General features: G+C 40.1%; 1 protein-coding gene and 1 long non-coding RNA gene across 4 annotated transcripts in view; one reads left to right on the forward strand and one right to left on the reverse strand.

Moving 5' to 3' along the window:
• On the reverse strand, window positions 1-8426 carry LOC129814070 (uncharacterized). The gene is made up of 4 exons (XR_008753226.1): window positions 8248-8426; window positions 7783-7840; window positions 3770-3855; window positions 1-3528 (listed from the first exon to the last, which is right to left on the reverse strand). It is a non-coding gene; the product is annotated as an uncharacterized LOC129814070 (long non-coding RNA).
• Window positions 6820-18695, forward strand: part of c17h10orf67 (chromosome 17 C10orf67 homolog) — a 22360-nt gene continuing 10484 nt past the window's right edge. For 2 of the 3 annotated variants that reach the window (XM_055866845.1, XM_055866847.1), the window contains exons 1-8: window positions 8008-8399; window positions 9236-9379; window positions 9490-9564; window positions 9813-9965; window positions 12125-12272; window positions 13375-13433; window positions 13591-13656; window positions 17371-17436. In XM_055866845.1, coding sequence (XP_055722820.1) covers window positions 8193-8399; window positions 9236-9379; window positions 9490-9564; window positions 9813-9965; window positions 12125-12272; window positions 13375-13433; window positions 13591-13656; window positions 17371-17436 — 918 coding nt within the window. In that variant the 5' untranslated portion in view covers window positions 8008-8192. The other variant, XM_055866846.1, reaches the window with a different exon arrangement.

The raw sequence follows: 18695 nt of genomic DNA on the forward strand, positions 1-18695 counted from the left end.
ATGACCCATCGTGCAATTTTCCCGAGACCAATTTAAATGTCATAGTCTACTATGTGCTAAAACACTCACTGGTGTAAAGTACTTAAGTTGTTTTTTGGGGTATCTTTACTATACATATTTTTTTACAACTTTTACTTCACTACATTCCTAAAAAAAGTATGTATTTTTTATTTCTTACATTTTCACTGACACCCAAAAAGTACTTGTTACATTTTGAATGCTTAGCAGGACAGGGAAATTGTCTAATTCCCATTTATCAAGACAACATCCCTTGTCATCCCTACTGCTTCTGATCTGGCGGACTCACTAAACACACATGCGTCATTTGTAAATGTCTGAGTGTTGGTGTGTACCCCTGGCTAGCCGTTAATTTAAAAAATCAGAAAACGGTGCCGTATGGTTTGCTTAATATAAAGAATGTGAAATGATTTATACTTTTACTTTTGATACTTAAGCATATTTTAGCATTCTACTGGGTGACATTCACTTTTAAATGAGTCATTTCCTATCAAGGTATTTTTACTTTTACTCAAGTATGACAATTGGGTACTTTTTCCACCACTGAAAACACTATGTTCTAAAGTGTACACGCAGTATATGCAATACAGAAGCATAGGACCATATACTTTAGTTAAGATGCATCATTAATTGTCATCATAATAATTAAGATCACTGTCCTGGCTCTCTGTGTCATGTATAGGTTTGTGGTCTATTTGCAGGCTAATGTCCCAAAATATCTCCCACCACATGTTACAGAGGGAGACAGTTTCTGCTGTCATGATTCTCTGAAGCAGGAATAAAATGGCTTTAATAGGGGTTTATTTTCAGCAGTCCAACACTCTCCCTTCATGTCTTGAGGAAGGGCCAAGGGGGTTTCCCTAGCCCTGAGAAAGGGTATACACACACAGGCAAGGAAGCACACAGAGGTCCATAGCTATCCTCTTAGGGTTATAGGAATATAACCTGTCACAAGTAGTATAACCAGTATGTGGTGGGCACTTGACTGGGCACTGTTTACCAATGGGGCAATTTGATCAATTCAAAACTAAATAAAGCCTTGTATAGAAACGGCAGAAATATTATAGGGAATGCTTAAACATTTATACCACTGAGGGTTAAACATCACCTTTATGTAGCTAATAGTCAATGACAGGTGTTGATAGCGTGACACATTCTGTGCTTTTCACAGCACATTGCTCACAAAGGCTATTGGGTGATTTTTTCAATGTAAGTGAATGTTAGTATGTACTGTATTCTTAAATATCCCAAATCTATTGAGAACCAGATAATTGTAGCTCTACTCTGGTTTTGTTATTGATACTGAATTACTTATTTAAGGTGGGATCCTGGAACCAGCATTTTTTTTTAAAAAGAACTGTCTTCTCAGAGCTCTCTCTGGGGCCCTCGTGTGGTCATACATGTATCATATTTGGTACATTTTTCAGACCCTTTCTAAAATGATTGGCCATTGGAAGAAGCCTCACCTCTGATTTCACCAGTTTTACCTTACAGTAGTCATATACTATGCTTCATCAGTCAATATAAAATCACATTTTAAGTTCCAAAACATTACATTATATGCAACATTAACTTGTTGGTTTCTAAATGAAACCAACAAACCATGCAGCTCTTTTCTGGAGGACTCAGAGAAACAGAGGGCCCTTTATTCCTGCTTGCCAAGTGACTTATGGTTTAATGATTTTATTCCCACTCTTGGCCACAGAAACGGTTGGATGCGTCCAGGAGAGTTTACTATCACAGGGAAATGACAGAGGACAGGAAGGGAGGAAATGTATTAAAATAAAGTGTTTCCTCTCCACTAGGCCCTGATGTAAAAGTGTCGCCAATTCAGTCAATTTCTCCACAGACTGGGCATAAAATGGTTGTGTGTCATAATCATTAAGGAACCGTTCTAGTTTTTTTTAAATGTAATTGAAGCACATTGTAATGGTCTCAACTAAGAAGGGATATAATATGGCTGAGGCTCCTCTTCTCAAAAGACTTGTGACCATTTGAGATCATATTGCTATGCCTGTGATGTCATCACATAAAACATCAGAGATGATGTTGGGGGGAACAGATGATATAATATTATGGAACTAAAATATTTGTAATCTGAATCATATACAATTCGTATTCTACCCCCTAAAATCAGTTTTAAACCTTCTGTATGACAACACTCCTCTGCTCCCACAAACAAACCATATGTCAGATTAAAACCTCAAAGTGTCAGATGCTCCTAAACCTCTGACTAAGTAATTACTTTTTTTTATTTGCATATGGAGGCTTCGCAGTTCGGATTATTTTAGTATGGGACGCCATTTGTTCCAAATATTCACATTTCCTCTGTTGTGATGTTATTGTCGCTGGCTATTGTGGGTGGGCTGGCCTAAAAGAGCTTTGTTTTGATTTATTTTCCATCCAATCTGGCCCTCTGTGTGTGAACCATGTTGTGATCCCATGGGGTTAATTTGCTGACTCTGTCCCCTTAACACATCGCCTGCTGTGGGCTCTGTCTGCCTCTGAATGATTGGGTCATGTGCTGCTAGGCTTAATCTACTTTGTGCCTGGGGTATTTAGTGATTTCATCATGCCTTGGCTTTCCCCACTTGAGCTATGATGTCAATTTTTACTTTCTAGTCTATTTTATAGGCTGCAGCTATGTGAGGTGATATTTTGGATGTTTCAGATTTTTTGTCTCAAAGCAGATGGCACTTGATTCTGATTAAATCACACAGTATGGAAAATACTGGAATGGAAAATATGGATGTTGATCATTTTACATTTCTTAGATTTTTTATTTGTTTTATGATTCAATACTGCTAACATGCTATGCTGCTTGGAAATTAAATCGTTTACATTATGGCAACAGCGCTGTTGGATAATTGGCTGAGTGCCCAACTCTGCCTTGGTTGGTTGATTAAAATACAACAGCTTTGCTGACTTGAATAGGACAGAGAATTAATAATATCAAATACTGGGGTACTGCTTAACAAATGCCATGCAAGCTGTTGTGGTTATTATCATTACAAATGTGTTACTTAAACCTACAGATTACATATTTAACTTTACCACAATTCGCATCAACAGATTGACTCATGCAGCCTTTGCTTAAACGACAAATGTGATAAACGTGCAGTTTATCGCTGCAAGATTGAATTCCCCAATGAGGTACTATCCTATCACCACTAGATGGCAACATGTATTCTAAAACTCTGCACCGTCAAATCACTGTTACAAAGCGAGAATCTAAATTGGAATTCTGTCCTCTCCTCGCCTCCTCTTGAAAAAGGTCAAAGGTAATCAGATGTGCAGAGAAAACGTGGATACTAATGTGCTTGTATGAAATGAAACTCTCCTTCGACTCTCCCGAGGGCTTCCGAGTGGCGCGGTAGTCTAAGGCACTGCATCTCAGTGCTAGAGGCATCACTACAGACACCGTGCTTCAATTCCAGGCTGTATCACAACCAGCTGTGATTGCGCACAATTGGCCCAGCATCGTCAGGGTTTCTCCAGGGTAGGCTGTCACTGTAAATAAGAATTAATAATATACAAAAATTATACAAAGAATCTCTTGTGTATCAAGAAAATTCTATCACATAGGGGGAAAGGCAAAATACATGTGTAAAAAGAAATGTAGATAGTTGTGCTATAAATTTTATAGATAAAAGCATAAGTAGCGTATTGTTTTTAAATGTGTGCATTCTTTTCTCATCTGAGAAAAACAACAGCTGTTTCAAAGTGTGTGTGGTGGATTTCAAAACTCTACCGCAGTAGGATACACGAATTGACACTCCTACATATGGCGACAGCTTAACAGTTTTTCCGGGTCATGGAGGAGATAAGGACGGAAGCCTGGAGGAGAGGACAAAATATCAGTCATTCATAGGCCGAATAATTTAAATTCTATGAAAATGGAACGGTAAATCACAACAGAACAGAAAGACCGGACTAGCCTACCGATAATGTTGTTTAATTTGTTTAGGATGTATTATGTTGCTGACACAGCATCTAAACTCAGCAAAAAAAGAAACATCCCTTTTCAGGACCCTGTCTTTCAAAGATAATTCGTAAAAATCCAAATAACTTCACAGATCTTCATTGTAAAGGGTTTCCCATGCTTGTTCAATGAACCATAAACAGTTAATGAACATGCACCTGTGGAACGGTCGTTAAGACACTAACAGCTTACAGACGTAGGCAATAAAGGTCACAGTTATGAAAACTTTGGACACTAAATAGGCCTTTCTACTGACTGAAAAACACACTAAAAAATGATGCCCAGGGTCCCTGCTCATCTGCGTGAACGTGCCTTAGGCATGCTGCAAGGAGGTATGAGGACTGCAGATGTGGCCAGGGCAATAAATTGCAATGTCCGTACTGTGAGACACCTAAGACAGCCCTACAAGGAGACAGGACGGACAGCTGATCGTCCTCACAGTGGCAGACCACGTGTAACAACACCTGCACAGGATCGGTACATCCGAACATCACACCTGCAGGGCAGATACAGGATGGCAACAACAGCTACCCGAGTTACACCAGGAACGCACAATCCCTCCATCAGTGCTCAGACTGTCCCCAATAGGCTGAGGGAGGCTGGACTGAGGGCTTGTAGGCAGGTCTTTACCAGACATCACCGGCAACAACGCCGCCTATGGGCACAAACCCAACGTCGCTGGACCAGACAGGACTGGCAAAAAGTGCTCTTCACTGACGAGTCGCGGTTTTGTCTGACATGGGGTGATGGTCGGATTCGCGTTTATCGTTGAAGGAATGAGCGTTACACCGAGGCCTTTACTCTGGAGCGGGATTGATTTGGAGGTGGAGGGTGCGTCATGGTCTGGGGCGGTGTGTCACAGCATCATCGGACTGAGCTTGTTGTCATTGCAGGCAATCTCAACGCTGTGCATTACAGGGAAGACATTCTCTTCCCTCATGTGGTACTCTTCCTGCAGGCTCATCCTGACATGACCCTCTAGCATGACAATGCCACCAGCCATACTGCTCGTTCTGTGCGTGATTTCCTGCAAGACAGGAATGTTAGTGTTCTGCCGTGGCCAGCAAAGAGCCCGGATCTCAATCCCATTGAGCACGTCTGGGACCTGTTGGATCGGAGGGTGAGGGCTAGGGCCATTCCCCCCAGAAATGTCAGGGAACTTGCAGGTGCCTTTGTGGAAGAGTGGGGTAACATCTCACAGCAAGAACTGGCAAATCTGGTGCAATCCATGAGGAGGAGATGCACTGCAGTACTTGATGCAGCTGGTGGCCACACCAGATACTGACTGTTACTTTTGATTTTGACCCCCCCTTTGTTCAGGGACACATTATCCCATTTCTGTTAGTCACATGCATGTGGAACTTGTTCAGTTTATTTCTCAGTTGTTGAATCTTGTTATGTTCATACAAATGTTTACGCATGTTAAGTTTGCTGAAAATAAACGCAGTTGACAGTGAGAGGACATTTCTTTTTTTGCTGAGTTTATAATGAATGCTGACTTTAACACATAAACAAAGTCAACTCATAGCATTGTAACGGTAAGGTCCTCTGCAAAGGAAAAACAAAATCTTGACGTCTTTAAACTGTCAATTACAATTAAAGTGTTTCAAATGCAGTGAACATGCTTTTCTTACATGCCTCTGAATTACATCAGAAACAATTATATAAATTAGTGTCATAGGGTTCACAATGTCTCATGTTTTCTCTATTGAAGAAACACACTTACCAAACACTTCACAAGGGCCCTTCAACTCCAGCCCTGTTACACTGGTGCACTACGGCATCACAATTAGCAAATCAAATTACGGGGACAGCCCATTAATGCACTATGGGTAACCTATGTGCTTCATCAATAGAAATCACCAGCATTACTGGAGCTGATGGGGTGAAGTCTGTTTTCCAATATGTATTTGATAGAGCAATTATGCATGCACAATCTAACTTGTTAGGATTAGATCATCTTTTTTGAATCCATTATTTTCAAACATTAGCAAATGTGTCCCAAAATTCATCCTTTGTTCAAAAAAAAGTATTGGTTAAATAAATGATAAATGTTTTAATCTCCAATGCATGGGGATTTTTTTTTTTTTAACAAGACACACTTATATTTCCTGTAGTAGTCGTTAACCAGTGTTACTGAATGGAGAACCCCGTGTCGTTCTTCCTTAAAAATGTGACATTGTTCTGGGCTGCAGATGGCCTATTGTTCTCACCCAGTTTGGTCAGGAAAAATATGGACTCTGACAAGTTTCCCCTCAAAACCAACAGTTTGAAAAAACAATAACAATAGATTTCAATTCTGTTTAAGTTAGTTAAACTTACAAATACTGTATGTGAACAACCATGAATACATAATACAATCTCTATGTATGTTGTGAGGTGTTGCTAAATAAGATGTTTGAGACAATTGTTTCAGTGGTGGTCAACCCCCACCCCCCACACATCCCTCTCCTGAGTCTCCACGGCGGTTAGGCTATATCCCTATTAACGTGTGTGGTATTGATCTTCAGTGTGATTCCATTCCAAAACCACACAGCTGTGAGGCACTGAATCTTAAAACAGCATATCTCAAACAAAGACTTCACATTCCAGAAAATAGGATTATATTCACTAGTAAAAACAGAAAAACAAATAATAATACCATCCCCTTCTATTCATTGGACTAAACTGTTTTTGATTAATTAAAGTGCCATACTGCCTAGCCCTCAGGGCAGACTCAGATGTACTGTAAGCAACACTGTGTGAAGGGGGGAGGGGAGGAGACATACCTAGTCTGCTGCCTCTGTGACTGGCTATGGATGGGGCTTTACCAGGGGAATAGATTTCAGATTTAGGGATTATGTTGCTCAATCAGACTCTAAGAAATTATGCTATTTAGACAGACTAGGATATTACAACTATTTTCATGTTTTTATATTGTGTGAGAACAATCCATTTTGTGATTAGAGTTTTTCACTAATCTCAGATCCATTCAATTTTAAAATGTGTACAATTTAATTGGCCCTATTTTGCCCTATTTGGCTCAATTGAAATTCACAAGAGTGGTAACAGTGAAGCCTGTCTGGATACAAATTGTTATGTTCACAGGAACAGAATGTTACACATTTGGAAAGGAGTAAATTATAGATCAAATAGTAATCTGAATCAAGGAATGCACTCATCATACATTTGCACAAAAACAAGTGTCATCATCTGAAAGTTGCACTTTCAAAGATTCATATTTTGATTATGCTGTGAACATCAGTTGGTTGTTGTGAAGAGAAAAAAACATATTTCATTGGGGTCCCTCTGGTGCCCAAAACCTCTCAATGAGGGTCAACCATTACCTGCACGCTAGACTGAACAAACACTTGCGGTGGCGGTTTACACTAGTTACCACAGCCACAAAGTCAAAATGGGCTCAATATGGTAAAAAATTCATGAAAACCAAAAATGGCTTTTTGGTCTTAATTTAAGGTTAGGTATAAAGTTAGTAGTGTGGTTAAAGTTAGGGTTAAGGTTAAGTAAGGTTTAAAATCACATTTTAAGAAGATAAATTGTAGAAATAGGCGGGGTTTATGACTTTGTGTTTGTGGTAACTAGTAACGACCCTTCATGGCAGTGCGCGTCAGTGTTGCGCGTGCGCGGGCAGATAGAACTCTGCTAGTTACAATGTAACGTAAAAATAATAATAATAATTGTTCGATAATCGTGGCTGGAGAGATTTGACACGTCTACCATTCAAATAACTCCCTAAATGACAATTTAAAGTACAGAGGATAGAAACAAGTAGAAAATCATACCTGCTCCTGATGAGAGCCAGTTTCCCAGTTGTCCAAGTTGCTATAGCAACACCATAATCTGGAGTGGCAAAGACAAGCTAGCAAATCAACTAGCTAGCAAGCAAGTGATTTTGAAACATAAAAATCTGTCTGACATTCACAGCTGTTAAACAAAAAAATATGTGTATGAATGAGGACGAAGAGGAGCTATTTTCTAAAGAAATAGAGGAAATTCGCAAGTAAGCTGGCTAATTAGCTAACGTTAGCCAAACAAGCTAGCTAGCTAGCTACAACTTTTTTCTGTCACATGTGCACATTCTAACGGTAACGTTACCCAGCTATCTCTCGACTCTCAATATTGGTAACGTTAGCTATCTTGGTTATCATATTGGGCAAGCACCTGTTACATTTTTCTAAAAAATTGTTTTATAATGATTGACATTGTTTTCTCCTCTACCTGTTTGTTTTTTTGTCTGTCTACTTTACCTGTTTGTCTGCTGCGGCGCCTAATGTGGAGGTTTTCACTGGGAAATCAATTGAGGGTGGGATTCTTTGGTCCAGATGCTTCTGTCCAAACCGATGTCTCAGAATTACCCACTGTCAAGTTACTATCTGACCACACTGCTGAACTTATAAAGGTAGGTTACTTTAGTTTGTATATTGCTTGCTTATATAATAACTTTGTTTCTCCATACAATAAATGCACATGTTTATTACAAAATAAAGATGCAATTTATACAATCGAAAAGTTTATATTTTCAAACAACTCCAATTATTAGTATTATCCTTTTTGATTTGGCTACGTGCAAAAAACACTGCAATCAGAAGAGCAACATAGAAAGTGAAACGCCTGAGTGACAGTGACTTGTGCATTCCTCTAGATTTGCTCAGTGTTTCAATTCACTCTGCATCCCCTTTCATCTCAAAATTCCTATAACTTTAGGCCTAAATGCAGGGCTCTTATATCTCCCCAGTCCCCTGCTGAGAGGGCATATGGAGGCTTTGTTCTGGGGAAGAAAATGTTAGCAAGGGCGCAGCAATGACTGCCCTTGCCTGCAGAGTTAAACAAATTGATTGGCAGGCTAGTAGATTTGTGGTGTATTCATCCTCCAAAGATTGAAAGTGATACCAATTCAACAAAGAAGGAACCAAAACAGAGTACAGTAGCTACTTCCTACTGATTCAAGCTGATTATGCTAGCTGCTGAGTTATACTTATGTCCCTTGTGCTTTAAAGAGCACAGTCTTGATGTGTTTGCGCCTTGTGTGTTTGTCAAATTAAAGGCTATAATACATAAGAACATAACATTAATTGCGGAGGCCTATTCAATTTATTTGAACGATGTAGACTAAACAACATCTAGCTTACAGTATAAGAAAAATATGCATTTCAGTTGATGAATTGTGCTGGAATGTGCTTTGTCTCAACATGCCTACGTAATAAATGTTGGCTAATCTCCTCCTTTGTTTGTTAGAATATGGATACCCTGAAAAAAGAGATTTTTTTGAAAATAAAGTTCATACAGGCACACTATGAGTCCAAACTTCAGCAAGAGGCAGAGTCCTTGTATACCAGCATGAATAACAAAGTGAAGAGTTTGGAGAATCATCATAAGGAGGTGACAGATATTTAATTTGTACAATTTATTTTGTTAGATAAATAATTACCATGTTCTCAGTCAAATTGCATTATGCTTATAAACTAAACAAAACATATTGTTTCATACAGAAAGTAAAAGTTATTCGGAAAAGTTATCAACAACAATTCAATGATGCAATCCATGTGATCAGAGGCAGCTACAAGGTATTACATTAAACCTAGTCGGTGTGTTACAACACGGACATGTTTCACTGTGTATTGTCATAACTCTTATTGTATACCAAATACTAAAGAGCATTGCATGTGTGCATGTCTCTATCACCAAGTTTTTATAATGCTTTCAAAATATATTGACTGTGTATTTCAAGCATTTCGCTACACCCACAATAACATCTGCTAAACACGTGTATGCGAACAATAACATTTGATTTGACTGTGTTGTTTTATTTCAGAATTACTACCTTAAAAAAGGAGAAAATGTAGCTGCTGTTGCTAGTGACACAGGGAGACTGAAAGATCTGATGAATGAGATCCAAGACAAGACCTTGAAGATCAAGTGTATGAGTGAACAGCTTAGGGAATATGAGGAGAGAGTCTTCACAAAGGTAGGCTAGGATCAGTGTGTTCTTCACTTTGCCCACTTACTCTAGTGATGTGAGTCACATATTGTATTTTGTCTTATAATATAGCCTAATTATATTCCAAATTAAGAAGTTAAAGAATTAAGAATATTCAAAGGTTCTGCTAGAGCTGCCAGTGGTGAACAATATGATTGTAGTTAATCATGGTTAGATTAAAATGCATTCAAGGGAGGGGTGGTGATATACACACCTTTTGTTTGGCCAAAAGGTATTCATTTCTCATCAGTCTCTCATCACTCATACCTTTTATGTGGTGAGTGACACCCCCCCAGAAATCAACATTAATTAGATATTTAGTGTTACAAGGTGAGGTGTATTCCCCTAATTGCCTTGTTTTAATGAGGCCGGGCAGCCCCTCACTCTATCTCTCGAGTCCTCTCTCGCCCCTCAGTATTTTAGTTTTGTCCAACACAAGTGGGACTCTACTGTAGGCAGATGGCAGGGAGAGCAGTCACACAAAACCAGCCTCTCAAAGTGAAACAGATGACTGCAGCTCTGGAGAATCGCTCCTTTGTTCTTTGTGCTAATGAGAGTGGTCACGGCCATGGGAGAACCGCATGGCTAATCACTCGTAGTTACCACTCTATGGCAGATGGTGGAGCCAGAGGTAAAGGAAGTAGCGTTTCTTCTTCAATCGCAGTGTAAACAGTCCCGGTCAGCCATGCAGTGTTTTGGGTTTTAGATACAGCTGTGTAGAGAGAAGCAGAGACAGAGGGAACCCCCATAAAACAAGAAAAATGTGTATTTATTGCTGTCACTCATAGTTAGTTAACTTTATCTTGGATGGGGAGAGAGACGAGGGGATGGATGGTGTTTGGTGGTGCATGAAGAGGTGATCATTTGTTGATGCCGGTCGGGTCGGGGCTGTGCCAAGGTAGATGGAACGGTGCCCAGGCTGATTACAGAGAGGACCAACTGGGTAATCCTCTGTGGCATGACATGTAGCTTAGCCTAACGCGGCGTCAAAACTGCAGTGTCACACGCAACGCAAGCACTCCTAACCTTATAATCCCTCTAAATAGTTTTTTCATTATTTGATTAACGCTGATACAGCATAATAGTTTAGTCCATAGAGTGCATGCATTTCCTAATAATGTCAAGCTTATGAAGCATGGCTTTAACGATGTGTGTTTCCTTTTTAATTCAAATGTGTCTTTTGGCAAACCTGAATGTACTGGGTGGCTCTCTGTTACAAAAATCTATTGAATTCACACAGTTTTGGCCTCATTCCAACTGAAACAAAAAGGCATTCATATTATTTTAAAAAGTTAGATTTCTTTACTCAAATATGACCCCTGCTCACAAAAGTACTGTCTTCTTTCATTATAAAACAAGAGGAGGAAACAAAACAAGGGAAAAGCAGGGTGGGGGGGACCTTGAAGCTTTGAAAGCCTTTGAACGCCTGCACACTGCACAGTCCTAAGTGTGACAGGCATGCAAAAGCCCTGTTAATGTCCAGGGCATGAATGGTGGCTGCAGCACAAAGTGGAGAGGGCCAACTGCGTGGATATCACAGGAACCTGATGGGCTCCATGCGGCTCCCAGTCTGCAAACTTCACTGCTCTGACATGTGATGTGATCCTGGTGACACTGGCAGCGCTGCCACTGAGGGAAGACACAAAGGCAACAAGCCCCCCCCTGGAAGCTGTGCACTCTTCAAACCCCCTGGTGTTGCCCAACCATACTCCCCCAGTCTCCCCCCTCAGCCCTGCCTAGTTACAGGCAGCGGTTGTTAGAGACCAGGGCCCAGACCGTGGGTGGAAAGGCCCAGCTGCCGCTTTGGACTTCCAGAATAAATTGACCTGAATGACAGGGGCACGCAAACAGTATGATATGTATTATCCCTGTCAATAAAAATGTCCCCATGAATTATGGTCTTTGTATATAATGTACTGCCTTCTTTCTTCCGGGCAAAGAAGGGTGAAAAAAACTCATGGCCGGAGTTCTTTTTTGTGTGTCTCGGCTTTTTATTATTCAGGGGGAAATCGTAGGAGGCAGAAAGTTGTACGATTGCTTTGTTTCTGAAAAGGACTCATACTTGCCACGCTGCTTGAGCTGTGTGTCTTTTGTTTTGCGGATTAAAGAAAAAAGGTTAAAAAGGAGTTGTCATTTTTTTTCTTCAGATTAGCTGTGAGGCTGTGGATGACCCGGATAAAGAATGGCTGAGACAAGAGAATCAAAAGCTACAAGACGACATTGACTCCATGCACATTGTCATGGACCAGGTCCGCAATTCCTTGGAGGCTAAAGAGCAGCAGTTGGAAGATCTAGGTATTGTGTTTTTTTTTTCTTTTTTGTAACAAATCCTATTCCCTGCAGTTTTTTAAGATCTGCTTATTGAAATGTTATAGGATTTAAGATGTTAAGTCATAGAATCTGGACCATAAAATCCATATTGATGTAATTCTGTGACTCAATAACTATATTGAACTGTTTAGTGTAATTGATAAATCTTAATTTTTTAACCCCCTATGCACACTTCCTACATCAATTGCCGTTTCAACTAGGCTAATCATGTGCCCCCTGCAGCAGATATTGTCAGGAAACATGAGCTAATAACTCACAGTTTGGCAGCCATTGGTCAGATTGTAATGTTTGGCCATCCAGTCCACAGTGTGGGAGTCCTTCAAGAGAAAGTAAACAGTGCACAGGTGTATTTTCAAGGATCAGTGTTTTATCTCTCTAAATGTTTGGTGTTCATTAATTGCTTATGTAACTTAGGTAACCATCTGAATATGTTCCCCCGGATGTATAGATACAAACGGAGCACAAACATATCTCACCTGATAAAATGTGATAGCGCCAAGGCCTCCGTTGACTGCTACATGTTACATTTCATAATGATGGGGTTTTGAAGAGGGCGTATCTCATTAATATGACCTTAACCATATTCTTAAAATGTGGTGTGTGGTGTCTGCCCAAAGAGCATCTCCTCTTTTATATGTCATTCATTCAAATCAAGTAAGTGTTTTGTATGTGCTGTGACCAACTATAAGAGCTTTATCTGAAGAAGTTGGGTGCAAAGTTTGCAAACCCATACTTGGTCCTTGAACTTAGTGTTTTTAGGTCACCAGAGGAACAGTTGGTGGCAGGCCAAGCTCATCAAGGGTGAAATGCCAGGTCAGAACCCTGTCAGGACCCAGGCCACACTGGATTCAAGTGGACTTTCTCAGGCCACCGCCGTAACTCAATGGGACGTGGATGGACGTCATGTCACACTACTCTCTCAAACTCCAACAACCCTGTCTCTTAGGCCTACTCTCCACTTCCACCCTATTCCTCTGATAGCCTGAAACCAGATGAAAGTAGGAGTGTTTCCTGTCTCTTGCTATCCATCTCAGCTAACTAAAGTGCTCTTTTTACTTTTTTTCAGCACATAATCTAAACGATGTGAAAGCAAAGTTAGAGGATGAGAAAAAAGCCCTGCAAAAGGTACATGCAACAATGGTTATTTTGCAACTATGCATAAAGAAAAACATTTATGTACATGTAAAGCAAAAAGGATCACCATGCATTGTTTTGTATAAAGTGGAGTGAATTAGGAGAAATGCTTATGGTGACCACCCCTCCCCCCCCGTTTTAATTCTAGATGACCAGTGACTATGATCATCTGAAAGTACAACTCAGCATTGAGAAGGACACCGCCAGAAAGAAGGTAAGCATCCTTTCCCTTGTCACCAGTCTTTACGACCTCCAAGTGAGTCAATGTTGAATTTGGCTGGTGAGAAAACTATGTTTACAAAACATGTCTCAAAGTTCTCCACCCTCAACCCTGCCCATGCTGAACTGCTGTTCTATCCACATTACATGGCCTAAGAGGCAATCTTCCTGGCAGTGTTTGCAGTCCACTCATATAGAGTGGGAAAAAAGCCTTGCTAGCATATGCCAGGTAAGACAAGAGCCCTGCTAGATTTCAGTACAGGTGAATGTTCTGTTAGTTTTGTCATCAAAATGAAGGATGCCGACACATTGCTGCGTCTCTCTTACTGTAAAGCAACTGGTAAGTGGAGGAAGACAATCTAAATGGTTTTATGAGGTATTATCAAGCTGTCACTGAGAAAATAAAGGTTAATATTTGACGCAGTACTGTGGTTCCATTGGCACAACATTTGGCGAATGGGCCTTGAAGGCCATGCTTTAATGTGTTGGGTTAGGATTATTTATCATTCTTTATTGATACTGTAAAGGTAGATGATCTGTTTAATAGTCATATGTGGTGTGAAAAATGGAATTCTGCCAGATCATTTTAATGAATTGTGCTTGAAATGATAGAAATTGTGCAAGTTTTACTATTCATGCTCATACTATTCATACTACTCAACTCTTTTGAACAGCTCTACCCTACAGTATATATTTATTGGTTATTTAAAGGGCCTACCAGGTGTCGTATTGATTTGGTCAATGTAGAAAAATACATTCTTACAAAACAACTACACCTGTGGCTTTTTCATTTACAAAAGGTAGCAATCATTGCTGTAACGGTCGTCATAGTCGTTCTCCTCCTCAGACGAGGAGGAGCATGGATCGGACCAACACGCAGAGTGGGTAGTGCTCATGATCATTTATTAAAACGAAACTGAACACTAACACGAAACAAAATAACAAAAATGAGTACAACCGACAACAGTCCCGTGTGGCAGGAATACAAACACGGAAACAAACACCCACAAAACACATGTGAAACCCCGGCTGCCTTAGTATGATTCTCAATCAGGGACAACGATTGACAGCTGCCTCTGATTGAGAATCATACCAGGCCGAACACAAAATCCCCAACATAGAAAATCACACATAGACAAACCCACCCAACTCACGCCCTGACCAACTAAATAAATACAAGACAAAAGAAAACAGGTCAGGAACGTGACAATTGCCCATAGAAATGGGTGACGTGGATTGTTGATAAAGCAAATATACCAGTCATAATGGTTTTTCTCAGCCCCCTTCTCTTTTCACTTTAAAGATACTAATCAGCAGTGGTAGAATCTAAACGCTAACACTTCCTGTGCTACTCTAGCACTCAATTTGGCCACTTCTAACACACTTTATTGAATGCCTTGCCCTGACCCCATAGGGTCGTTAGGATACATAATTTAAATCTAATTAAAGTAAGTCTCACCTCATTGATTATTGTAATTAACTGCGTACCGATAAAAATAAAATATTCATTATATAAGGTATAAATTATTTGTTAATTTGTCACAGAATACTTGAGATTTACTACAGGCCTTCTCCTCCCTCTAATCATAGTTTTCTTTAGACATACAAAACAATTGTCCACCTGAAGGATGCATTATTAGTATCCAATAATAATCTAGGTCATTTTGGGACCTGTAGGTGCAATGGTTCAATAAAAGTGAACATCAGAGAAAGCACTCAGTAAAAGGAATCTGAACATAGATACTGGGCTTCATCATAATCAAAACAACACTAATTGGCGATCTTTGTCAGAGGATGATCACCATTAGAAATACAGCAACAAAAAAAGATTGGTTAGAGATCAAAAGTTAGTCTCATTGATAGACCCTGTTCTCTTCACTTCAATAAACACCAAACAGCCAGGGATGAGTAGAGGTTAATGGTGTGTGGAGCAGATGGTGTGTATCCAAACTCCTTCTAAGGAGCAGCTTTAGTTAAAGACTTCTAATAAAGATGTCCTTAATGTAATTTCAATCATCAGTCAAAAGGATTATACATATTTAGTGTAACAATTCAAATCCCCCTCTTTTCAAATGTCTTTGTTACCAGGCCTTTTGTACCCTTCCTGTGACTGACAAACTCAATGTTAAGTGCTACTATAGTGTTTATGCATAAAAATGTAAAATGAAAAAAAAAGAGGACGTTTTTCACATTATTTTGCTGACTTTGATCAATGAAGCAGAACATTTGCTTCTTCCATAGCTGTAGGGCCCCAAGGGAGAGACTTCCAATGGGAGGCCAAAGCCTAGCCGCTGAAAGCCCAGCTGGGTGTAAGCTTCAGCTACCCATCTCAAGACTCACTCCCTCATCCCTGAATGTCACAATCACATAGAACACCAACAGTACATTGGCTTGCATCAAGGATAAATTTTACAAAACATCTGTACTTGTAAGAACATCATTTTATTTTAACAGAAATGTATATGGAGCTATAAGGTGACATTTTCATCACGCAAAAGAGCACAGATCTGTGCAAAAGCTACCGTAAAACTCATAATCTGCAACACAATTACCTTTTTAAGTGTGTGATAAGGAGAGGATTATTTAAGTTTAGTCAACTAAAGTTTAAACTGTGGGAGTCATGGGATGCAACTGAAGCAATCAGGAGTTAGTGTTTAGAACTCAATAATATGTCATCCTGACCCGTTTATTGCTCAGGCAAAAATGTCACACACAGTATATGGAAGGGCACCATGGGAGGAAGTCTTGTCCATGTCCCATAACCTTTTCACTGTGGAATACTGTGGGACCCTGTACCAATTCTAGGCCTGGTGGAATGCGGACAGTCATGAAAGCAGCGTAGCGATAGGTCAATCATACAGGCAGGTGCAGTCTGGCATCTAGCTTGCCCTGTCAGGGCTCTACAGTGCAACCATTTGGCGTGTATGTTACAGCATTAACTAGCTAACTAAGTACAGAACCTGGTAACCACAGATGAAAGTTATCATAATCCTTGTGGGAACTTTACCAGTAGTATGCAAACATTTGGTGGCACAGAAAGAAAGGAAAAGAAAGAGCTTCTTCAGTGGATGTAGCTAAGATTCATGATATAGGCCTTATATAGACTATATCTCAATCTTATAAATCTATTCTTCTGGTGCTCCTAAACCCAGTGTTTTGTCATTGCTGGCAATTCTTATCATTAATTCCTCAAGTATGTTTTGATTGTGCTCTTATATTTTTTTGTGTGCTCCTAAAATTTTTTACTTAAGAGCAACTGTGCTCTTTGTAAAAAATGTCAGTGTAGAACCCTGCCTGTGGGTCCTGTCTTGCTCTACCCACATTATTGTTGTGCTGAATGATATTCGTGTCCACCCACAGTGTCTTTAGAGGGCTCTTCATTCAATGCAACGGAATCAAGGCCTTCAGTGTCCTTTTTAACTAAATTGAATAATTCTCATTGGCTTGGTTTAAAAAAAAAAACTTTTGTAAAGTGCTTTATCCCTAAAATCATTATCTGCAAAAGTACTTAATGAACAAACTACAGTGTCATCATTATACTCTCGTAATCTCTTCAGATGATAATCATGTGTTGCTAATGAATGATATTCAATGAATTTCTCAAGACTAGATCGATAAACCATTTGGTACTGTTTTATCATTCAGAAAATGTATTTTAAGGAAAATAGGATTGTTTTCTCTGTAACAACCCTGTTTATTAATTTCACAGATGAAGTCGCTAAAACAAGAGCTGGAAAAAGAAATACAAATCAGTGAAGACTTCCGGAAGAGTGAGGTAAGTAACTGACATGACCTGGCTGCACACGTTTCGCGAGTCGTGGAAGCCACCATTATATTTCCAAATTCCCTACAGGTAAAAACGTGCCACGGTCAAGTGCTGCTATCAGTGTCAGGATGTTTAAAAGTCTGGGTCTCTCCAGTGAAGGACAGTTAGTCCATCAGTGCAGACATTAGGCTCATAAAGCAAAGAGAGGGGGTAATGTGCGCACGTGTTGTCTCTGTCCTATTGATTTTAGCCATGGGAGTTGGGTTAAAATACAACCTGTTCCACATAAGTCAACAGCGAAGTGAAATCATCAACGAAGTGTCTGTCATGGCACTATTTTGAGACGACACAAGGAATGTGTAGGCAATGCCTTTTTATTTCGGTTTCAGAAACGTAAAACAAAAAGTGCTGAATGTTGCAACTTTAAAGTCCTGCAGCCTCATTATGGCATAACACCATATAGCTTCTACACTCACATTACCACAGCTGGATTTATTTTAAAGCACAAAATCTATACTTTGTTATAATTGTTCTAAATCACTTTGACACCCAGCCTTGATAAACCCCCCCCCCCCCCCCCCCCTCCCACACACACACACCTACCTACCTCAACACCGCTACTATATTGACTATACAGTTTACTCAACAATAAAGCTGAAGTACTTCAGCTACATATCACTCCCACCTTTGCTTATTCATTCCTTGGTCTGGGGGGGAGGATAGGTATGATTCTGTCAACACACTGACCACTTAGAGCCAGACAGCTCCTGTGTGTGTGCGTGTGTGTGTGTGTGTGTGTGTGTGTGTGTGTGTGTGTGTGTGTGTGTGTGTGTGTGTGTGTGTGTGTGTGTGTGTGTGTGTGTGTGTGTGTGTGTGTGTGTGTGTTTGGGGTGGGGTTGGGTGGGGTTGGGTTGGGTTATGTTGTGTGTGTGTGTGAATTTGGAGTGGGGTTATGTTGTGTGTGTGTGTGTGAGTGAGAGAGAGAGATGCATGCAGCTGACACAACACGCTGATGGCTGGAGTGGATTGGCTAGCCTGATTTAATGGGCCGCCACAATGAGTAGTTGAAAGTCCACTTCATAAACAATGACTTAACAATACAGGGACCATAGTGCCTGACCATTATGGATCTGTCAACTTTTTCTATGGAAAATATGTACTGTCTCATCCTACTCAGGGCCATGGTCTACCAGTTGACAAGTTTGCTCTGGGTCCTGCTATTTTATATGGATTCAGTGCAATGAGCTGAGTTGTCTGTAAGGCACCAA

The sequence above is a fragment of the Salvelinus fontinalis genome, chromosome 17 (genome assembly GCF_029448725.1).
Source record: "Salvelinus fontinalis isolate EN_2023a chromosome 17, ASM2944872v1, whole genome shotgun sequence".
Classification (NCBI taxonomy): Eukaryota; Metazoa; Chordata; class Actinopteri; order Salmoniformes; family Salmonidae; genus Salvelinus; species Salvelinus fontinalis.